Raw genomic sequence first — 23,929 nt, 5'->3', positions numbered from 1 at the left:
TCATTCGCAGTCTCTAAACTGGCACAGTATCTTGACTGCTTCCGGGAAACTCACTGGCAAGCTGCACTGCACACTGTCCGATATCTGGTTAGCACGCGGCGGCTCGAACTTCGTCTTGGAGGACTTCGTCCCTCTGTTCTGGTTGGCTACTCTGACTCATCATGGTCCGACTGTCTGGATACTCGCCGCTCAACAATGGGGTATTGTTTCAACTTCGGATCAGGTGCTGTTTCGTGGTCTTCACGAAAGCAGAAGATGGTTACCAATAGTACTACGGAGGCGGAGTTCATTGCTATCAACGAAGCGTGTCGGGAAGCGATGTGGTTTAGGCATCTTCTGGCGCAACTGGACATGGCCTGCAATCGACCGACTACGCTCTATTGTGACAATAATGGCGCGTTGGCACTCTCCCGCGATGCCGTTTCTCACTCTCGAACGAAACACATCGATGGTCGTGAGATGTTCATCAGGGAACAGATTGAATGGGGAGTTATTGATGCGCTGCGGGTTGATACTCGTGACAACATCTCCGACATCTTTACCAAGGCCCTGGAGAAGGGGCCGTTCACCAAATTCCGTGAACAACTCGGCGTCATTTGAGGGGGAATGCCTGCGAGGGGGAATAACATCTTATTTTTCTTTTCTTTTTCTATGGACACTTTCCTCTCCACACCGCACCTATCTCATCATTTCCTTTTTACATTACCTATCTTCTTTTCCTTTACTCCCCCCCGTTGACATTCTAGTCGGTGAGGGGGAATGTCGGATTTCACCGACAGATTATGTCATCCGGGTTCAACTCTGGATCGACGCTCGATCCTTGCTTTCCTCAGTTTGCTTTCTACGCTCACTGAGGATACGGTTCAGGTACATACCATTAATACGAGTTTGCTTTCTACGCTCACTGAGGATACGGTTCAGACTTTAAAATTCATTTCCCTTCCACCCCGCGCACTCCCCGCGAACCACGAATGCGACAATGTATCGCGGTCTAGAACCCCAAGATTCGAGCTCAGGTCCTAGATATATGCTACAAACTAGAAATGTCGCACCAGACGGCAGCGTTCACGTTATTCTTTGCGGCGCCGCGTCGTCTTCCGGTCCTCCCAGCGTACTAATAACCGTACCAATCAATTCATTGTAAATTGTTCATTGATCATGAAAACACTGCAAGTCACCGCGTTTATTCGCCGTATCTACCGCGTGCGATAATTTGTGGAAAGGGGATAATAATAGCTCCAACGGTCACGAGAGGTATCCCCTCCCGACTCTGGAATTCAGACCCTCGGTGCGAGCTCGAATTGGTATATAAGGTGCACCATTTCGTGCTTAACGACACCAACCCACCAACACCCTCTTCTCTCGTCGTCGCTATTCTACTCTCTACTTCCAGCGTCACTTCGTGCTTTCTTGTCTCTCACCTCTCGCCTCTCGCTAGATGCCTCTCGCTAGATGTCTCTGCGTGGAGCGATGAAGTCGATGCAAAATGTCCAGCCGTTACGCCGGGGTCTAGTGGCCCTCCTTCGAGCCTCACGTACACATGGCCGCGCCGTGTCGCGTCGCAGAGACGCGGACACCCCATGGGTGGTGGCGGCCGCAAGGATTGCTGCTACGCGTCAGGATACGGTGATGGCGTCTTAGGACCTCTCCCTTTCGATCTCGAATTTCGTTCTGCTAAGTTTATCGTACACAGAGACGGCGTAGTGGTGGACAGACCAACTATCCGCCCCACTACTGCTCTCCGTCAGTACAGCTGCCCCGCTGGGCTCAGTACATCAGAAGAGTTCGACTGGATTAAAGATATTGTCGGCCTCTTGCTCTACGTCTACACGCTATATTCACGTGGTGGAGACAATGTTGGACTTCGCGACATCTGGTTGAGTATCGCAGACCATGAGATTGGGACGAGCAACGACAACCGGGTCCCTGTCATCCAACTCAATAAGTGGGCCAAGTGGCTGCATAAGGATCTTGGTTTTGTCGCACCGTTGATGGTCTCGCTCACCCGTCAAGTCAGACCCGAATGGGGCCTGCTCAGGCCGCCGCCCCGTCCCCTCCACCTCCACGAGGCAATGCAACGGCTGATTCTTGAACATGTTAATACTTGGGAAACCAAGGAATTAAATGTCCAGCTGGATACGCACACGCCACGATCCTACCCAAAGGTGGAACGGGTCCCGAAGGCGCCAGGGCGTCACTACCCAATCATTGGTCAGATCCACAGAGCAAGCTCGCTCGGAAAACGGGTGTCTCATACGCTTGCAGGTCCTGGCCCCAAAAGTAGGTCATGGTCATGGTCTCCTGTATTCCTCCATTTTTACTCATATCCATGCATCCCAGGGAGGCGCAAGACGAATATCCGGCTTCCCGATGGCCCGTTGCCTCCGTTGCCTCCACTGGGGATGGCTTGGGCTACTTTGTTTGGGCCACCTCAGCCATTATTGCACTCCTCAGAAGATGACTACGGCGACGAGGACGAAGAAACTTCAGACTAATTCCACTGCTAACCAGACACGAAGAGTGCTGGTACACGATTCTGGTTTTTACTCTGTCAGGCATCTCAACTCACACCTTGTTATCTTCTACTTTTTCTCAGACCTTTGGTATTCCAGGTTGCTGTAATCATCTCCTGTAGAAATAGCCTGTTGAAGGAATATGTTCATATTTTCAAGACAAATGCCTGTCTAAATACATGGTACTATGCTTTCCGACATTGCCGTTGATGAGCTGACATTCAGAGATATGTACATGCACTGAGTCCTACCTCGTTGTCCCGACACGCGCTTGCTGCCGATCACCACCATGTGGTTGCATCTATGGTTCTATCTTCGCCTCCCCAGTACACCACGGCTACTCCCGTACAACTCAGGATTTCAAAGCGAGAACTGCCTGCTTCGAGGCAGTGGTTCTTGAGACCTGGTTGAGTCGACCGAGATGAACCTTCTGGCCCACAAACTGGCTGCTTATTTCGTTCCGTGCTGCCCCATCGTCCCTAGATTGACTCCACTCAGAACCTTGACGCTACGCTACTTCGAGGGCCAAAATTGAATAAGATCATACTGAAATATGCATGAGGGCGCGAACACAGTTTATGTCTACACGAGTGGTCACTGCAATGAAGCAAGGGCTCTGTCATAGTGGATCTTGCCGCCGAGGCTGGCGGTAATTGTGCCGCTACGCGTCCTGGAGAGCTTTACGTCGAAAATGGTGTCACCATAATAGGTATATAGTTGCACGTCACTACGTCCAAGATGTTGTTGCAGCAAAGCGCAGTATGCAGCTAACCAGATCAATCTGCAGGTGGCATATCAGCAAGGCAGTACGAACGATATGTGGTCAATATACCAACATTGCTTCGCTTCACGGTCACAGACAGGATACTCGAGGGTTGCCACACCAAGTATCGAATACGATGTCTCTGCATACTGTTATTAGAGCTCAAGACGGTGCAGATGGAATGGTAACAACATACACGGTTGAGTCAGCCCGTTTCGCTTGAATAGCTGTAGCATCATCGATAGGCAACGCGTATGCGGCGGCGGCGATGTAGGCTAGGAGAGCGAGGATAGACGTCTTCATCTCTGAGCGTCGAGACACAGTAGGGACTAGTAGTTGCTGCTGGGTAGTGAGCGGCGAGATAAGTAGAGAAAATGCCCACCTTTTATGTCCCGAGTTGATGCTCAAATCGGACCGAAAGCTGAGGGAAAAACAGGTCAGACCTGTAGGTAGTGTTGGAACACACATGTGGTCACCTACCAGTGGGAAGGGAATCGCGCAGAGCAGCGTCAAAGTGGGTCGTACAATCACCGGATGTCAATGGTTAACGAATGGGAAGCCGTGGTCTACAGGTGTACACGTACTATGCTCGATGGTTCCTTGCTGTCAAGGCGCGAAGCATTCGGGAAGTATCCAGTTGATTAGACGGACTTGGGCCCAGACGCGACATTGACGGAGGGTTGACAGATATCGCAGCGTCAAACAGCGTCGAACATGTGGAACCCTGTCAGCATCAGGTCTCGGAACTATCGAGGGCATCTACCAAGTCACCGAAACATCTTTTCCGAAGGCACGGTGAAATCTCTAACATTGGATGATTGAATGATGGCTAGTAAAATAACAGCGGCGTCGGCAAGCCGTTCACCACATAGATGCTCGTGTTGAGCCTATCGACCAATTGCTTCTCGAGCGCCCACTGCTTGATCCTATCAAAGCCGCAATGGAACGACATCGCCTCGGGGAAACAATCGCCCGACCCCTTCATCCTTCATCCCATTTCCAGATGATAAGGCTCACGTCCGATGAGCACATGACACGAGAGACTGGCGAATGGAATCGAGGCAGTGGCTCAAATTGATTTCGTTCCCTGGGAGGGAGATATGCATGTCGGGGTAGTGGTCCGATTCCATCGTTTTCCGTATGAGATTCTGGGGACAACGACGCGGTTGTCGGTAAAGGTCCGTCTACGACAGTTGAGTGAGCAGTGGAGCTGATGGAACACATCGAGCTCAATGGCGTAGTGTCCTTCGTCGCCTTGGATTGCCTGCTTTGCGTCGGGGAGCAACTTGGCTTGAAATTTTTGGACGCGGGAAATGGCATCTAAAATCGACGCACCATAAAGGGGGTCCTGCTGGGGGGTCATGGAAAGACCGATAAGTAGACCTATGGCGACGAATCGAACTATTATGATGGCCCAAAGTGTCATCGAGCGCTTGAAGACCGCAAGACACGAGTTCGAAACACGCAGACACCGCCGCGTGAAGCGTAGCAGCAATCCTTGCGGCCGCCACCACCCATGGGGCGTCCGCGTCTCTACGACGCGTGACGGCGCGGCCATGTGTACGTGAAGCTCGAAGGACGTCTGCTAGGCGTCTGCGTGGGCATCGACCTGGGGTTTATTCACGGGTCATTGTAAGAGGTGAGAGATGCTGGTGAGATGCAAGAGGCGAGATCTGAGAAGAAAGCACGAAGTTGAGTTGGGTTGGGAGGACGTTAGTACCGTTTAACCAAGAAACGGCGCACCTTATATACGAAATCAAGCCTCTGAAACTCGGAGCTGACGGGTAATAAGCCAATTATTATTACAATTATTACCGGCGAGTAAACTCGGTGAGTGGAGTCAATTGATGGATCCGTTAGCATGCTGGACACGCCGAATCACAAAGTGTCGCGGGGAAGCGCGAAGTCAGGAGCTCCTGGTGCAATGCAGCACATTTGTTATCGCTTCCGTCGATTATAGTTTGCAACGAGATCTAGCGATTCTAGGCAGTGGATCCGAGGTGCATTATTACGTTCGTACGTTGATTGATGATTCGCGGAAGCTGCGCGGACGGTCCAAGCGAAGGTTTGATCCCGCCGACGTGAACGAACACTATCTTTTAACTTTGGCACTTAACGAGCGTAGTAACGCCACCACGCATTGGTATACCGGCCTTCGGTCAGTCGCCCCCTCGCCCCCCACATGCTCGTTGTTCTAGTTCCCGTTAGGGTATCCTAGAGAGTCTGTGCAGCGTCAGTGGGCATGAGCAATAGGATTCACGGGCAGGCGCATTTCGAGCCCATCCTTCGTCGGAGCATCCGCAAATTTTGAAGCGGATGAATCGGAAATGAACAACGAACAAAGCCAAATCCCCTGGCGGGTGTGCCACGAGACTCAGAGGTATCGATCATCTCTCCGACACGACGCACTTACTAGCTTTTGATTCTTGGAGGATGTCTGACTCTGGGGTCTCGAACGCAGATGCGTTGCCAGCGGAGCCTTCGTGCATGAGCACACAGAAGAAGTGTGCGGGTAGCACCCAGCAGTAAAGGCTCGACGTCATCTTGCCTCCTGTGTTCTGGGTGACGTTTGGGGTTTCAACACACGAGGAATGAAATGGGACAATAAAACACACCCAGCTCGAAGCACGAGCGTCACACACTGCGACCGTAAGCCTCTTTCCCTGCTATCCAGATCGCACTTACCCACCAATATGCGCTAACTCCCAACACAGAGTCGGTCTGAAATCATTCCTAATTACTGTCGGGCCTCCTGTCTGTCGTCTGAAGCTATCGCACACGCGCTATTCGCAGAGTCTACTGGACTTTCTCGAAGTTAAACCTAGCTAGATGTCCGCTATTTCGGATGCTTGCGTCTGGGATCTGGAGCATCGGCTGCTTCACACACGCTGTGCCGTGCACTATTACGAGTGGAGAATGTCGTAAGGATCCAGCAGAGAATGTGATTGAAGACGCCGTTTAAAGGTGCAGGTGAGTGATACTGCTGGTGCCACAGAGAGCGGGACTCACCAAGCGTCGCTCGCAAATGCCAATCAAACTTGACATGACTCCTGTCTTATACGTCACTCTCGTTCTTCACGTGAACGTAGCAAGTGGATTCGCCCTCAATATGATTACAAGTGACTTAGGCCTGGTAATGGTTTACTACGCCGAGTATGTATTAGTACCGTGCAGTGATGGATGATGCGTAGCACGTACAAAATATCGTGGCGAACTAGTAGCATCTCTTGACCCACCGATCTCCCTAACCTTCAACCCTGCCGATTCCTCACAACATAACACACCAGCATCCCAATCACGACAGACTGTATGAGGATTATCATCCAAAGCACGTTCACGGTGTCCTGCACGAGCATCCGGACGTAGTGGGAGCGCGAGAACTGCGGCGGCGTTTCAAGATAGCATTCATCGACGCATATGTCGCCCGGGATGTCCGCCTGGGTCAAGTCAATGTGCTCGTCGTGGTAGGTAAGGTGGTCGCTTTGGAGTGACATCGATGTTGATTACGAGTGCATGTAGGATTGGTGATTAGTAGAAGTCTGGCAAGCGAGATCGTGTTCGGCTTGAAAAAAATGCCTGAGGGCCTGAATCGAAGGGCGTTTACCTGTAGAGTGCCGTCGTTGGAGACGTCCTGATGGGGTTACTGAGGACTTGCGGAACGAAAGAACATACGAACCGTCGAATTCAATCGTGGGATTTGACCGCAGTTATACGCTGTTGCCTGGGAAGCTGCCGGGCTGCGGGGCTGGCTGAACGTTTCGAATGATTCTGTGCATATTCGTCGAGTTCTCTTGAGCCAGTTTGACTTCGTTCATTAGAATGGCGCGTGTTGGTCGAGAAAGGATTGGTCGCGACAAGCTTGTCTGAAGTCCGAAGTCAAAGCTGTGTCTTGGCGCCTAACCTTCTGGTCTTCTCCACCAACCACCATAACGTTCTGGAATGTACAGGTGAGTAACACCTTGCCACATGACGACGACGCAGTCATGACTGTTGTTCTGCCTCACATCCTCCAGCACCCTCATTCAACTCGAGCAGGGTAACACCAGGGCCCTACGAAGAGAGAATCGGTACCGGGATCCAAGGTCCCTCGGCATTGGGTCCGGTGAGTAACTGATATAACATTGTCGCCTGCGAGTGTGCTCATCGTAGAAAAATAACACTGTAGCTCACTCACAACTGCAACTCAGGAATCGATGACAACTTGAAGGAGGGTCAAGTGGTGATAGGGTAGGGAGAATATCCAGCATCATTCCCTTGTTCTCCCATCCCAACTCTGACAGATCGGATGGGTAGACGTGTCGACCCTTCCATTTACGGCTGCCCAGCGCCCTCCATGGTCATGGTCATTACACCGACTCGCACCCTTCTACCTCCGCGTGTTCTATGTCATCTTCACATTCACTCCTCGTGTATCATTAGTGCCGAGTATTGAAGCAACTCTGCAAATTCTCCTTCGGTCATCAGACTACGCCTCTCTTTGACCAACGTCGAACCTAGTTACACTTCTGCACCGTGTTACTCTGACTAAATGCCAGATCGCTACGCCTTGCTCCGCGCTGCTGCAACGAATGTCGTCGCCCATTATCAATTTACACACTCGTCTACTCATCCTCTATCTCCATTTGCGACCGTAACGCTGATCGCGTACATCAATGACTCGTCTCTTTCCACCTCCCAGTCCAAATAACTCGCCTGTGCCCCGCTCGCTACTGAGGTGCTTCTGTTAATCCAGACCCCCGTCACCTTTGTGATGACTCACTACTCTCTATATCCGCCAATTTGTGTTGCCTACTCACTCCCGTCGCTACGGACGGTGCACTCTCTTCTCTCGTACGTACTCGAATAGTGATACCACCTGGCTGGGATAGAGGACGCTTGAACAGTTTCGGGCGTGACAGTCATGTCACCGGGAGGTGCCACCATTCGAAGCCCTTCGGTCCGGCGCTAGATCGTTTCATCTGGAGTTGATGTCAACTCGCATCAACGGCCTTGACAGTTTGGGTAAGGAGGTGCTGGTACTGATAACTAATGAAAGTCAAGGGAGACAAGCCCCGACGCACCTAGATCGCCGACGAGTGCAGCCAATAGACGTGCGGAGGGATGTGATGTGCAGTAGAGTTCTACGCTATGAAAATCGGTACGTCAGATCCTTCGTTTGGACAGCGACCTTGAATGCTGAAAAACGCTGCTACAAAGACAGATACGATGGCAAGACGGAACGCAAAACGGACAGAGAGGAAGTCGAGGAGCAGGACGAGAACTACGCCCAACCATTTCAACGCAAGGAAACAAACAAGTCTGCTTTCGGATGAGATGAGGTGAGCTTGGCTTCAAATTGCGCTCTAACGTTTCGAAGAAGTGATTAACCCTGATATTGACCTAGGTTCATGCCGGCTCCTCTCAGCGGTTACGGGTGTTCACTATTCTGGGCGAGGGGACGGGATGGGAGGCCAGGTCGCTGCCTAGATATCATGCCCTACAAACCTACCTCAGAGCCACTGAGCCAACGGCAACCTGCATACGTACATAACTCTAACCAGTCGCCGATTCCGCATTCTTGGTGAGATTCCATGGGGTGAAATCGTCCTATTCATTGCCACATCGAGGGTTTAAAACGTAAATCGAACCAGATACTGTTGCGCGAACAAAGATAATGTCTACACAAATTACAGAAAAGAACAGAAGCTAGCTAACTTGATCGCTCTACCGGTGGTCTATCAGTAAGGCAACAAGAACGATGGATGATCAAATAAAATACACTAACACTACGTTGCTTTACGGCAGAGTCCGTGAGGACTGGTACACCATTCTGTATTCAGAAGGTCTCTGCATAGGATCATCAGAGCTTAGGAAGGGGCAGACTAGACGGCAATGGAGCTTACACGGACGATTCAGCCCGTCTTGCTTCAATAGCGACGACATCAACAGGTAACGCGTATGTGGTGGCAACGCAGGCCAGGAGAGCGAGGAAAGACACGTTCATCTCTGAGTGTCGAGAAATGTGCACTGAATCGGTACTGGTAGTTGCTGCTGGACAGTGAGCGGCGAGAGTAGTACAGAAGATGCTCACCTTTTATGTCTTGAGTTGATATCGAATCGGACCGAAAGCTGAAAGAACAAAGAGCCAAACCCATAGGGAATGTTGAAACCCCCATGTGGTTACCCATCAGTGGGGAAAGGATTGCGGCTCAGAGCATAGTCGCCTGCATCATCGGACACATAGGAAACTTGCTGATACCTAGTAAATGTGCAGGGCCGAAGTGGCTCTGCAACTCACCATATGTAAATGTTTAACGAATAGGAACCCGTGGTCGAAAGCTGTACATGCACCATGCTCGTTGGTTCCTGCGCGAAGCATTCGGGTAGTACCCAGATAATGGGACAGACATTGGCCTAGCTGCGGGATTGAAGGAGGGGTGACAGGTCTCGAGGCGTCGAACGTGTGGAATCCTGATAACATCAAATATCCCATCAGAAGCGATGAGGCCATATACCAAGTCACCGAAACACGTTTCCCAAGGCCACGGTGAGATATTCAATATGACGCTAGTACAATAACATCGGCATCGGCAGGCTATTCACCGCATGGATACTCGTGTTGAAGTTATTGTCCAATTGATTCTCCAACGCCCACTCCTTGATCCTATCAAAATCGCGACATCGATGGACGACATCCCCTCGGGGAAACGATTGCCCGGCCTCTTCATCCCATTTCCAGACGATAAGGCTGACGTCCGACGAGCACATGAGAGACCGGCGGATGGAATTGAGGCAGTGGCTCATATGGATTTCGTTACCTGGGAGGGAGATGCGCATGTCGGGATAGTGGTCCGAATATATCGTTTTTCGTATGCGATTCTGGGGAACATAACACGGTTGTCAGTAAAAGTCCCTCTACGGTAGTTAAGTGAGTATTCACTAAGCAGTGGAGTTCGTGGAAGACGTCGAGTTCGACTGCATAGTGCTCTTCGTCGCCCGGTATTGCCTCCGTTGCGTTAGTGAGCAACTTGGCTTGCGACTTTGGTATGCGAGAGATGCCAACTAGATTCGAAATGGATACCACTGAGGGAAATAGAAACAGTAGAGGGAGGAACAACTCGTACAGTGGTAAAGATCCTCCCAGAGTTCGTCAAGTTCCTTCGAAGGTGGGACTTGGAAGGGAGAGACATTGTGCCCAAATCCGTTGAAGAATTTGTTGTATTTGTATGAGATAGCCTCGTTCGCAGGGGCTAGCAGGTGGTATACTGATTAGCTCACTCATGGGCTAGGAATCAAAGTACTCACAATAAAGGGGAGCCTCTTGGGGTGACGTTGAATGACTGAGAAGTAGACCTATGGCGATGAGTTGAAAAACGATGATGGCCCAAAGTAAGATGGAGGACTTGAGGACCCCAAGACACAAGCTCGTAATGCGCAGCCGGGTAGAGCCTCGCAATTGCCTGTGATGGTTGTCGCCTAGCTCTACTTGTTCATCGAGGTCCCCCTCATCCTTGAAGTCGATGATGCGCGTGTCGAAGACGTCCCGCTCGCCTTCCTCCGACGTCAATTTACTGTACATCATCTCCCTCCGTCGTGTTCTAAATTCGTTAGGGTCTGAGATAAGTAAGGTCTGGTCAATCTAGCTCTAAAGGGAATTCAGGACACTGACCTCCAAGTTACTCAGTCGCAATTCAGCAACAAGAGGCCTTTGACTTCTATTCGGGGACTCAGAATCCGTGATGAATCCGGCGAACAAGTCGTAGGCTGACTACGATAAACACGTCCACATGCTCACGGCTTCTCGAAAGCTGTGCCATCAGCGTTACCGAAGGCTGCGGACATAGGAATGTACTCATGAGGTCGAAATGATGGAATATTGAAGCCGTGCTGACGTGGGTGGATCAATCATCAAGGAAACCAAGTGCACGCTCCGGACGGGTGTGGAGTCGGTTGGTCGATTCTGTTGTTAATATTGTCTTTGGCAGGCTTTCCGCTAACGTGAACCAGTAATCAGCACGATTGAAAGCGAGTAGTAACTCTCAGGAGGTTGGGTAGGACGAGGCCGACGACAGGGACTCGCTATTACTGGCAACAGCATTGAACTCTGCTACGAAATATAACGTACGCACCATCATGTATCACACTGTCTCGATCAACGAAAGTTTCTCTATCCTCCTCCTTTACCTTTACTCGCCCAGGGGATTTCAATAGCATGTCAGATAATAGTGGAATCTCTGTCAAAGAGTTCCGACTTCGGGGCTCAGTGATTCAGAGCTGTTGGTGATTTCAGCACAATTTAACGGCGCTATGTTGGGACTCGAGAGCAATCATTACTGTTTCGACACGGGAGGGGAGCAGGGAGTTAACGTTGCTGCAGGCGAGTTACAGAAGCCCATCAGGAGAAGCAAGGTAAATGTTGGAGGCTTCCAGTTTGAGATTGCTGTTGGTTCGCAGGAACGAGTGAAAGAATAGTGGGTGAATCATAATGCATAAACACCTGTTGGGACTAGGATTGGAACGACGAGGAGGAACCCGGGCCGCGGGCCGGCTTTGTTCGGCACATCATACATCAGCATTGCCCAGAGCGCCCGTGCGACGTGAACTTCGCAAGCTACAACAACGCTCTACGCGACACCATCTACAGTACCCTTCTGCGCTACCATACCGGCAAACTGCCAAGGGCTCTCTATGGGACCTTCCTTCGCCCCTTAACCAAGATTCGGAGATTATTGTTGATGGCTAGAGTAAATGGCGATGAGATGTTAACAATGTGTTGACTATTTTGCTTGCTCAAAGGGCAAGGTGAGCGCCGTGCTTCACAGTGGGGTCCCGGCCAGTAACATGAAAGACTGCAGGTCGCGCCAAATCTCCTGCAATATACGACAAGGATTCTACACACCATATGGGTTTTCTTTACTATACTCAGCCACACCGACGGGCCGGATGAGCAGCTCGTCATGCACGAGCTTCAACTCCCGGAACACAGGCAGATGCCAGTACCCTATAACGGAAACGGGGCTACTGACCTCGGAATCGAGCGAGCGACGCATGCCAAACTTCCAAATCCTAAGCACCCGCTGAAGTTGATTTGCTGAGAACGTGACAGCTATTCACGCCGGACTCGTGATGTCATCTGTTCCCATTCCCGTTCCCATTCCTTGCTCGCTTTCTCATCTCATCGTGGATTACCAATCAACACTTATAAAGGCGCAAGCCAGCTACAAACGCCTCTTATCTCTCCCCCACTTCGCCTCACAACCGTAATGCCAGCTATCGCGCCTGGAAGCAAGGTTCTCGTCACCGGAGCCACTGGCTTCATCGGTATTTGGGTCACCCGCACTCTCCTTGAAAAGGGTTACTCAGTTCGTGGCACCGTGCGCTCGGCGAGCAAAGGGAAATACCTCACCGATTACTTCAAGTCCTATGGCGAGAAGTTCGAGACGGCGATTGTAGAGGATATCTCCAAGGTGAGTTGTTTGGTGTTCAAACTATGCCACCATGCATCTGATACACATCGGTTAGGATGGCGCGTTCGACGAAGCTGTCAAAGGCGTAGATGGGATCGAGCACGTCGCTTCGCCATTTCATCTCAAGGCAGACGATCCTCAAGGTATTCAATCTCGTATCTCTCATCCGACGCTGCCGATCATGATCGATCATCCGATCCAGAACTCATAGGCCCCGCTGTGAACGGCACCCTTGGCATTCTTAACAGCGCACTGCGAAACAAGTGAAGTCGCCCAAACTCCCTCGCGTTGCTTGTACTAATCGGTGGCCCTGATTAGCCCGACCCTCAAACGCGTGGTGATAACGTCGTCATGCGCGGCTGTCCTCGAGATACTCCCAGAGCCAAAGGTGTTCTCTGAGCTTGACTGGAACAAGCAATCCGTTCAACAGGTAGAGGAACAAGGGAAGGCTGCATCGAACATTACGAAGTACCGAGCGTCAAAGACGCTTGCAGAGAGAGGTGTGTACGACTACTCCCTCATAATATACCAGCGATTCCCATTAATATGTAATCTATCTTTCATGCAGCGGCTTGGGAGTTCTACGAGAAGCACAAAGCTGAGATAACCTGGGACGTTGTGGTTATCAATCCCCCATTTGTGAGTCGTCTCGCCATTCATCCTCGTCGACCTCCTACACCACTCCTTCAGGTATTCGGTCCAGTTATCCATGAAGTGGCCTCTCGCGACACGCTCAATACATCTTCATCCGATCTCCTCAAGGTCCTCCTGACCCCGTCTACCTCTCCGTCCGCGATGTCGTCCGAGACATTGACCACCACTGGCTCGTGCTGGATTGACGTACGGGATTTAGCGGAAGGACACGCGAAGGCGCTCGAGGTCCCCGACGCTGGAGGGGAGAGGATCATCATCAGCGCGGGGCCGTATGTCTGGCAGGATTGGAGTAAGTCGTGTATTGAGATATCGTGAAGGCTTTTGCTAATCTTCTTTGTAGTTGATGTGGCCCAAGGCCTCTCTCCACCCGTGGCCCTGCCAGCGCACCAAAAACTTGCTGTCGGTGTGCCGGGCGGCGGAAAGGGCGCTGTCCACAAAATTCAGTACGATACTGCGAAGGCGGGGAGAATCTTGGGGATGAAGTACCGTTCCAGAGAAGATACTATTAGGGCTGCCCTAGAGGATGTTGTTACTAGAGGATGGTGAGCTCGATGAATGTACTTTGTCAAGTCCCGAATAGAGGTCTTTCGACAAGATTTGATGAGGATAGCGATGTCTCTACGAGCAGATCTTTGCCTCTCTTGAGCTGAACACCTTTCAGGTGGTATGTAGTGAGCCGGGAGCCCAAGGCAGGACGGTGATTGCGCCAACTGATGGAGGGCAGCAAGGGCCTTTGTAGTACGTCCCTTCCCTTAGGTTCGCCACGCATGGTCGTTCATGCCTTTGTTGACATGCAGTCGCTCGAGCACCATGTTTGTGATCTAGCTCTCGATCTTCGGTGCTCAAGTTGCCAGCGTCGACTACACCTATTTGGACTCAGAGACTCAGAAACTAAGCATCGAGGATCTACTCATTACTTCAGTTGATAAATCACCTGAACTGAGGCGGCTCTGGGATGTCGATACTGGACCGACTAGGAAGTACACACAGGGTATGGTAACAAAAGAGCAGCCCGACGTATTCCTTATCATGGTCATCGCTGTTGTCTTCCAGAGAGCATATCGTGTAAACGCAGGCACAAAGATTGGTATGGTGGGGTTGTGGGAGAACGCGGATACCGATAGGTCCTCTAGGATCTCACATGCACACTCTGTGAGTCAAGATTATCATGCCGGGCGTACGTGACTGATATTGATACTGACTGCCATGTTGATGCGCATAGATCGAAAGGTCCTGGATCTATTTACGTTCGGCCTCCCCTTCCTTCTTGTTCATCATCGCTAGACACGTCGCACTCATGAAGGGTGGGATGCCCGAATTATCCATTGGATTCAGCCATGAGGTACTCGCATGTAACTTGACCTATGTACGTGATCTGACCTCACCAGATACTTGAGCACTCGACGCCCTAGGACTGTTCAGCACATCTAACACATCAGGTTTGAAGGATTTAGCTACCGACGTGATCAACTAGGCACGATCGACGGAGTTTCTTGTAATGTACTCTATGCCCTTGATCCTTTCAAGTTGTCAGAACGTGTCACATCCATAGTTGTGGATATTCCAGATGGTATGCCTACTCACCGACAACGACCCTCAAATGTCTCTTATGGTGCGGATGCTGCAATAGTGATTCGCCTGGTACTTTGCTCACGCACACCTTGAGGGTGCGCTTGGTGATTGGATACACAGCCGGTGTCGTACTCACACAAAGATAGCACTTCACACGCGGCAAGTTCCCAGTGATATCAGTTTACATGGCAAAGAGATGTTTTTAGCGTCAGTTCGAAGTATAAGTACTTATCTGCTCATCTTCGTGGGGTATGCCTAATCCAATCGAGGCCAGCTTAGCTGCCCTCCATCTTGCATCGGGCGTATCTGCCTTCTTCCTCGGATGCCTCGTACTTCAGGCGTACAGATACTTCTCCGACTATCCACGCGATTCGAAATGGATTAAATGTCTGGTGAGGCCCTTTTGCTTGACATATTCTGCAGGCTATGGCTTAATTCAAGCCGTTTTGTTTTGAGATCGCCCTCATGCTGTAAGTCTTCCCAGAAAATGGAATCGTTGCCGCATCATTGAAGTTATTCAGGCTTGCGGAGCTCGCTCTGCATGTGACCGTCACACAAGCGAGCTACATGTTGAACATCATCCATGCCGGAGATCCACTATTCTTCCTACGCCTCAAATCATCTCAACTGGCACCTCCATTATTCCTCACCCAATTTACGGTACCTATGAATGAGGTGAGTGGATGGTGAATCTTATAACGACTTCAAGTTGACCAACCATCGCTCTACTTGCCAGATGTTCTACTATTGGAGACTTTACAGGTTGATGCATCTTAAATGGCCATGCATAATAGCCACCGTGCTCTCCGGCTGCCGCACTTGTGGCTGGCTCTACTTTCTGTCGAGGGTTACGCAATTAGGCCTTGCCGCACTTATACTAGACACAAGCCTGCGCTGGCTTGTCACGCTCCTCTTCGTCTTCACGTTCTTTCTCAACTCCTCCATCGTCCTTGTGATGACATTATACCTAACGCGCCACCGCAGCTCCCCGATTATGATGTATGTGCCACCTTGATTGGCGTGTCTTGCGGTATTCACTCCCACACCAGGACTAGGAGGCTAGTCCAGCGCCTCATCATGTGGACTATCTGTTTGTGACTTTCGGTATAGATACATTGAACCATGTCCTGACTCTAAGGATAGCGACCGGCATGATCGCCATGTACAAGTCTTCGACACATCCCTTTCAGTTCGTGAACTTTGTCGCTGACTTCCATCTCATTAGGATTCCACAAATGCTCGCATTCATCCTAGTGAGTGCCCCTTCCGTTGATTGTGATCTGATCCGATTTTATTCATTTACCTGTCACTCTACAGTTCCTAACTATGAGGGACTCGTGTACGCCACTTATTCTGAAGCGGTCTAGGGCTACTTGACGGACATCTACACTGTACAGTAATGTGGATGTGTATTGTACCAATCTACATGAAGGGCGAGTCTTCAACTCCTCACAATGTAGATGATTGACATGACAACCATTGATGATAGTGTTTGCAAATTGTCTATTATCGACGTTCGTTTAAACGGCTTACGTCGATACAACCCTAACTCTCATACCTAGATTGAACAACAGGCCAGTTATCACTGACGACAACAACCAGCGCATGCCGCCAAAGGTGTAAGGGGACACTCCTATTTTCTCTCCTTTCCTTCATTCCATGGACTCTTACCTACATTCCCTTCATTCCTCTTCGTTCCTTCTCGCTCCCTTTCCTTTCCACTTCCTTTCCACCCACTCCTTTCGCATCCGAGCCGCATCCGGTGACTCCGGAGTCTTCCCGCACTTCGGACACTTCGGACTCGCTCGGACTCGTCTATACTCCTCGGGGCTCGTCCGGGTTACCTCTATCCTTTCCCCCCACTTCATTACTCTTCGCCCTTACTTCCCCAAGTCGCTGGCACGACTCCTGTGCATTTACCCTCCACTTCATTATCACATGTTTCCTTGTACCTTGTGATATCCGTTCGGACTTGTGGCTGGTGTACTGTACAGTTATCCTGCATTCCTCTCACACTACTACAGTATATACTTCGCTTCCTAGCATGGAGAATCCTTATCCTGTTCTCTTTGGATTCTCCCTCTGCTAGGTGAGCAGCCCTCTCATGTACTGTAGTTAGTCTTATTCATTATCTTTGGATTCTCCCTCTGCTAGGCCTGCGCTGTCGGCCATCTTGAGGTTGCCTTTACAAAAGGCGGTTGAAGCAGGGAAGGAGATTGAGTCCCGATCCTCAGTAAGATTTTCCTCCATGATGCCTCACACAGAAGCTGAGGGTGTTTTTTTAAAAAACAGCCCACTCTGCCTCAATTTGCTACGGTCTCCATCGCGCCTGCATTTGCGACACCGTTGACATTATCCGGATTTGAGGGATGATATACGGGCTTTTGGTTTTCATTGTCCCTCAGACAACAAAGATTGACATCATGGCGAACATGTAGAATTGGCTACTTGCATGTCATATACTGTAAGGGTTGAACCCTTTCGTTCCGTGCAGTCCGACTTCCCCTATCCCCTATCAACCCCTCTCCAACTCTTCGGATGTGCTCGCATATGACTCGGACATCACAAACCCGTACCGGACACACGTGATAACGGATCAGACATTTCGGATCAATGTTTCTTATCTCTTTTGTTCTCGGACTCTAATACTTGATTATACTAGCACCATTATTCGTTCCTGGTGCCTTTCGTTTTGGACCTTTCTGATATTTTCTTAGCTACAAAAACCTCCTGTACTCGTAGTTAGAAGAACCTAGCTTGTTTCCCCCCCCACATCAAGTCAGAATCTAAGTCGTCCGAGAGCTTTCCTCATCTGTTGTCAGAGTTCGCCATTGTCTGAGTCCGAGTCCGATCCGAAGCCAGTTTCTCCTGCCGTCCTTATCATTCTCCTGCTGTCCTCGTCGTACTATCCGAAGCCGAGTTGTTTGTTTTCCGTCTGAGGGCGTCCGAAGCCATCCGAAGCATCTGAAGCATCCGAAGTCTTCTTACTCATTCATTTCTGGTCTCGGACTCATCGTTCTCACACACAGTTCACTCGGGTGTCACATGGACTTGTCCTGCCGGAGGCAGACCCTCACATTTTCATTTAACTATACCACTAGTCTATGTGTACATTCACTACTACAATACCTATTGAGCGGAACAGATGAATTCTCTAACATGTGTCATTGTGAGCAATTACCATCAAGGCCACGACCTCAAACAGTCTCTACACTTTGTTGCCTCGCCGAGTAATCCCACCATGACCAGTGCCATACCACCCCTTCAGTAAGGACAATCGCTAGCAATGTGGGTTGGCACCCTGTTCGAGCCTTGATACACAAATTATTGTATGTATACTATTGTTTCGTTCACTTCCTGTTTCGGTCCGTCATCAGCTGCGGCCGCATTCATTGTTAGGTACTAGCTTACTAGATTACACATGCACACTCTGCGTGCTTATTTACATCTACCTACAGTATATATAGTACCTACATCTACCTATGAACAATAAGAAGTATTTTCCTCCCCTTCAGTTGCGTTGCGAAAGCGAGTCCAAGCAGTTGGACGCGGCGCTGCTTGGTACGTCCTCCGTCCTCCGTTCCATTCGTCACGTGGCGTTCGGATCGCGTTCGTTTATTCATTCCTACTTCACTTTTGGTGGGAACACACCATTCCCAGTCCTCGCATTCACACCAGCGAATACAACTTCGTGTTGGATTGCATAAGAATGCACTAGCAAACCGCGCTTCCTATCGAGGCGGCGCACTATACGCGGCGGCCATGTATAGTATAATACTTAATCCTTTAATGCTTACTTCTCGCTTACCGGCTAATATAGTCCCATAAAGCATGTCTTATTTAGGCTATACATACAGTACAAATACAGTACGATATCATAGTGCCACCTCAGTCGATTCCCATCGTACTGAGGTGAGCTATTTCTACTTTATCTTATCTACCTATCATACTGATTATGGCGAGTAGCGCCTTTATTATTCCACAGGTAGCTACGATTAATACACGCTCAGTCGATTCCCATCGTACTGAGCGCCTTTATTATTCCACACTTCGCACCTACAGCAAACAAGCAAAAATGTCCCCATTGCGGATGCAGTTGTTGGGAAGAGGGCAGGGCGCACGGACCGCGTGCTGGCTTTGGTTTTGACACTTTGTTTGGCTGGGTCGTGAAAAGAACCGCTTTGGCTTTCCGCATCCCCCCCCTCCCGTTCTCCCCGCCCACAGACCTCTCGGCGACTTCCTCACGTCGAGCCCCCCCCACTATCGTCGGTTCGCCGTTGTCGAGATTACCTTGTCCGCCACTTGTGTTCACGACGTGTCTACGGCGTACGATTCATGATCACAGACCTTGGATCATCGCGGGGACTCCACGGCTTTTCCCAAACGCTGAATCCCGAATCATGTCCTCGACCTCCCTTCGCACCGTTCTTCCAACTGCAATAAAGTTGACCTGCTGTTGAATGCGAACGAGATGTTCGACGCCCAGCATTCGGGTCTGGCGGTATCAAAGAGTATAGGTGCGTCTCAATTGCGAACTTGAGAAATTTGAGACGGATTTGTGCTACGGGGGACGGCGGGGATGATAACGAGCGAAGCAGGGAACTAGAGCGGCGGGTGAGTGTATAAGGTGGTCGATGTTATGAGGTTATGTATGCACCAGCTCGGATGAAGGAGAGCAGAGCAGACTAAGACACGTCCGTGCCACAACGGCAGTGCAGCATTTGATGGACTGTGCAGCTCATCAGAGCCGTTGTCCACGTCAATTCCTATCATTCTGACTGGCTGTGAGACACCCATACTTGAGTAGCGATGCCTGCGTATAACGAGATCTCTACTCCAGCTAAGTGTCTATGGTAGTTTCCACTCAATATCCGGTGACGACTCATATTTGACGTGCGCCACTCAATTCTTGAAATGTGTAGACGACCCCGCCTGAACCCTGATTCCCCATCAATCATCAATGCTCCCTCATGCTTCATCAATCTTATCCGTATCTAACGTCGCACCTCGCGTGGCTCCCTCTGACTTATGCGTCGGCATTTGTGTATTGGCGCGGTATCGACCTGCCCCTCATCTTCCCTTCCCGCTTGAGTCGACATAATCTCCGTGCTGGTCGCCTTATGATTCACGAACCGTGGTGTCCAGGGCCCGGACTGGCGAGGTAAGTACCGCATAGCAAGGTGAGTCACCTCGTTGAGTACGATGCAGCTAAGCATTCGAGCGGACGCCATGACCACTGGTGGCGTTATGATGAGTTTACTTTCGACGAGGTGCTGCCTGAATGCAGCTGCCTGGTGGAGAACGGAACCACGCTGATGTGTTGTTGAATCAGCCAATAAGGCAATATGACATCACGGCCATAGGACCACCTGTAGCCTGTCCTCATCGACTTGCCAACTTCTCTGTACTGAGGAACGATGCGTGAAGAAGGGGAAACTCGAAGTAGCGTGCTTCAGTGTGGACATCCGAGGTATTCCTTCAAGATTACGAAGTATCAGTATATATGGTGGGAGAGGCATTATGGATCAATTTGTCGTGGATTCTAGTGCCTTTGAGTGGATGTGTTTTCCCTTAAGGGGAATGATTTTAGGGCGGTATGTACTCCCCGGGCCCTCGCCAGGCCAGTGACAGTGAAGGAGGGCAACATGGGCCGTTGTGAGTACTCACTTTCCCTCAATTGTGCTACACGTGGTACCTCCATGGACTTGAAGCTATTTATATTATATTCAATTAAAACAGTCTCCGACATTGGCGTGCGAGTACCGTCAGTCACCGGAGCACGTACCATGAGCTTTCAGTTGTTCGAGCGCTATGTTTTCGCGATTTAACAACTCACTCTGCACCCCAAATCACTGGAGCAGCGAACGTCGAGGATGCACCTATCCCTTCGCTTGCTCATCGCCTGCGTAGGCCTTCGTAGTTCTATTGCAACTTCTTCGGCATATGATTATGTTATCATCGGTGGCGGAACAGCGTACGTTTCGTTCTCCATGCACCTTTTGCACTAATTTTGCCCAACGCGAGATAGTGGACTAGCCGTTGCGGACCGTCTCTCAGAAGATCCCTCGGTCAGTATCGCCGTGATTGAAGCTGGACCAAACGCTGAACATCTTCCCGAGGTGGAGTATTCACGTCTACTGCTCGCTCTGCGATCTAAACCCTTCGTCGCAGGTGTTCATCCCTGGACTCTTCGGGAGCGGCCAGGCATTCACTACACTCAACTGGGCCTATAAAACGACGCCACAGCCAATGCTCAACAACCGGAGCCTTGTCGTCAATGCTGGTAGAGTTCTTGGAGGAAGTACAACTATCAACGCGATGCTATTCGTGAGCAGTCTTCGGTTTGAACCCGTCAACATCTGCATCTGCTGATATGCAACACTTCGTACCCCATACCAGCCCCGGGCCGGGCGAGCGCAATACGACGCGTGGGCGGAGCTGAATCGTGATGCATCGTGGGGTTGGGACGCGTTATTGCCGTTCTTCCGGAGATCTGAACGCGTCACGCCTCCCGATGCATTCCAGGTCAACGAAGGGGGTGTCACCTACGACCCCGAGGTACACGGCAGCGCCAGTGATGGAAGGGTGAAAGTCGGGTACCCGAATATATTCTTTGAGCAGTCGACTTTGTGGCGTCAAGCTGCCGTTGCTGTGGGGTTCCCTGGCGAGAGGGATTTGGCGAGCGGAGACCCCCATGGAGTTGGCGTTTCCCCTGAGTCGATTGATGTAACGAATTATACGAGGTGAGTGGTTGAGAACGACGTGGTTTCCGTATAATCTCATCTGTTTCGGGCTTTAGGTGCTCGGCTGCTTGTGCATATTACACTCCCTTTGCGAGCCGACCGAATTTCAATGTTATTACGAACGCGACGGTCACGCGGATTGTTTGGGATACTCCCTCATCTGGATCGCACTCTGGTAATAATAATTTGCGAGCAATTGCTGTCGAGTTCGTTCGAGCTGGTTCGAACAGGACAGAAAGCGTTACTGTCCGGCGAGAGGTCGTCGTCTCAGCTGGAACTATAGGGACTCCCAAAGTATTTGAGTTATCTGGCGTAGGGAACTCTAGGTACGTATTCGAGCCACCACGCTTTCACATTCGGCTCATTGTATGTCGAAGTATAATACGAGCTGCTGGTGTCAACCCGGTTCTTGAGCTGCCTTCCGTTGGTGAGAACCTCGCAGGTGAGTTTAGTTCACAGGATATCGTTTACTCTGCTGATATTGTACAGATCATGTACACAGTTACGTTAGCGCGTTCACAAATGCCTCGTACGGTATCCTACTTCCTTCTACGTTCTCAGTGTTCACTTGGTCCGCACACAGGTTGACATTCGACGTGTTACTCACCAACCCCAACGTGATTGCTGAGCAGCTATCACTTTGGTCGACCAATCACACAGGCACAGATACATCCTTCGATGATCACGCCAATTTACTAAATGCAATCCTCCGCTACAGGCCTTCTCACCTCTTTCCCGGGCTCTCTTGGGTTACCCGGCCCGTTGAACATCTTCAACAACACAGGTATTCTCCCCACTCTCCTTCAAGAGGCCAAGGCAAATCTCAGCCATTTCGCGCACCTCTTCGCGAATGGGAATGCGCTACTCGAGAAGGGCATCCGGGCCCAGCATGAAATCGTTCTTCGATCCTATGCAGACGACTTGGCGCTACCTCTAGAAAACAGTTTATGTGCGGCATTATTGTCTTATTGTATCCTTCCTTGCTAATTTGTGTGAATGGGTCTAGTTCCAGGATACGCTGGGGCGGCGGCTGACCGTCCTCAACGGAACTACACGACAATCATGAATGTCTTGTACGCCCCTTTATCTCGCGGACGTACACACATCACATCCTCGGACATACGCACAGCACCGGTAGTCGACCCAGCGTACTACATGCACCCCCTAGACGCCACAACGCATGCTGCAGGCATCAACCTCGCCCGCAAGACCCTCACCACTCCTCCAATGGACTCCATCTACCTGGGCGAATTCGAACCCGGCAGCGACGTGACATCACCCCAAGATATATCCACTGTCCTCCGCGCAGCCATCGTTTCAAGTGATAATCACGTAACGGGTACAATGGCTATGATGCCTAAGGAGCTCGGAGGGGTGGTCGATACGGAGCTTCGTGTTTACGGAATTGAGAACGTTAGAGTTGCTGGTGCGTTGATTGCGGAAACTCCTGCATAATTGAGTATGCGCATCGCTGACTTGGTGCAGATGCCTCAATAATACCGATACCCGTCAGCGCGCACACGGTGGGTCCTCTTCGTCTACTCACTGCGCAGCTCGCTGATTTGCAACCAGTCGTCGACTGTTTACATGATTGGAGAGCGCGTGAGTCCATTTTGTGATTTCTCCTCCTAGCGGCTCTTTGACTCGCGTTCGTAGGCTGCAGATCTCATCAAGCATAGTCGATCTCCACTGTAATCACTTGTAAGGTTGGCAGAAAGGCCAACCGCAGCCAGTCGTCACGAGGGTCGACGACAACTTCCTTTATTCAAACCATCGTAGCCCTCCGCTATCGATCATGCGCGACGTAGTTGGTGAAAGCGGATATACATACATGAGAGCGAGTTTCATTTGGTGTATACCTCGGTGTTCACCCCTTTCAGAGCTCAGGGAGTGATCCCAATCGGCGAGAATACCACAACGAGGTTTGCCTACGATCCTCACTAAAGCTTGCACTCTTCTGACACCATGATCATGATGTGCACCATAAACTTCGTGCGCCATACTCAAATTCGAGTTGGCCGATAAGTCCCAGTCATAGCGCGCGTCGCGATGATTGTTGACGAGTGAGTTTGCCAATAGAATATACCTTACGTTTATGCCACGATGGAGACCAACGTGCACTTCGTACATTCTCTGGTGTGCTATCATCATATCATCAGTAAAACGAGAGGAAAGAAGCACGGCCATACTTTCCATGGCGTCACCAATACCTGCCAACAACTCATGCGGACCTGAATA

The 23,929-nt window shown here is 50.6% G+C and overlaps 4 protein-coding genes across 4 annotated transcripts; 3 read left to right on the top strand and 1 right to left on the bottom strand.

The window, feature by feature from the left end:
* Window positions 1-1,580: 1,580 nt before the first annotated feature.
* Window positions 1,581-2,495, top strand: PC9H_004391 (uncharacterized protein; the record flags this gene model as incomplete). Its single annotated transcript, XM_036773975.1, has 2 exons — window positions 1,581-2,280; window positions 2,341-2,495. 2 exons carry the CDS (start codon window positions 1,581-1,583, stop codon window positions 2,493-2,495), a joined length of 855 nt encoding a protein of 284 aa, XP_036635448.1.
* Window positions 2,496-9,822: 7,327 nt separating this feature from the next.
* Window positions 9,823-10,834, bottom strand: PC9H_004390 (uncharacterized protein; the record flags this gene model as incomplete). Its single annotated transcript, XM_036773974.1, has 4 exons — window positions 9,823-10,134; window positions 10,196-10,317; window positions 10,380-10,505; window positions 10,561-10,834. The coding sequence occupies 4 exons, from the start codon at window positions 10,832-10,834 to the stop codon at window positions 9,823-9,825; spliced, it is 834 nt and encodes a 277-aa protein (XP_036635447.1).
* A 1,684-nt stretch (window positions 10,835-12,518) lies between these two features.
* GRE2_2 (methylglyoxal reductase (NADPH-dependent) gre2) lies at window positions 12,519-13,922 on the top strand (the record flags this gene model as incomplete). The annotated part of the gene is made up of 7 exons (XM_036773973.1): window positions 12,519-12,722; window positions 12,778-12,865; window positions 12,925-12,985; window positions 13,041-13,222; window positions 13,291-13,361; window positions 13,413-13,665; window positions 13,717-13,922. 7 exons carry the CDS (start codon window positions 12,519-12,521, stop codon window positions 13,920-13,922), a joined length of 1,065 nt encoding a protein of 354 aa, XP_036635446.1.
* Window positions 13,923-20,821: 6,899 nt separating this feature from the next.
* PC9H_004388 (uncharacterized protein) lies at window positions 20,822-23,386 on the top strand (the record flags this gene model as incomplete). Its single annotated transcript, XM_036773972.1, has 11 exons — window positions 20,822-20,922; window positions 20,977-21,067; window positions 21,120-21,275; window positions 21,348-21,691; window positions 21,748-22,017; window positions 22,069-22,133; window positions 22,410-22,640; window positions 22,698-23,117; window positions 23,177-23,214; window positions 23,264-23,293; window positions 23,348-23,386. 11 exons carry the CDS (start codon window positions 20,822-20,824, stop codon window positions 23,384-23,386), a joined length of 1,785 nt encoding a protein of 594 aa, XP_036635445.1.
* Window positions 23,387-23,929: the final 543 nt, after the last annotated feature.

This window comes from Pleurotus ostreatus (assembly GCF_014466165.1).
Source record: "Pleurotus ostreatus strain PC9 chromosome Unknown scaffold_2, whole genome shotgun sequence".
Lineage (NCBI taxonomy): Eukaryota > Fungi > Basidiomycota > Agaricomycetes > Agaricales > Pleurotaceae > Pleurotus > Pleurotus ostreatus.
This window is presented reverse-complemented; position numbering and strand designations above follow the sequence as displayed.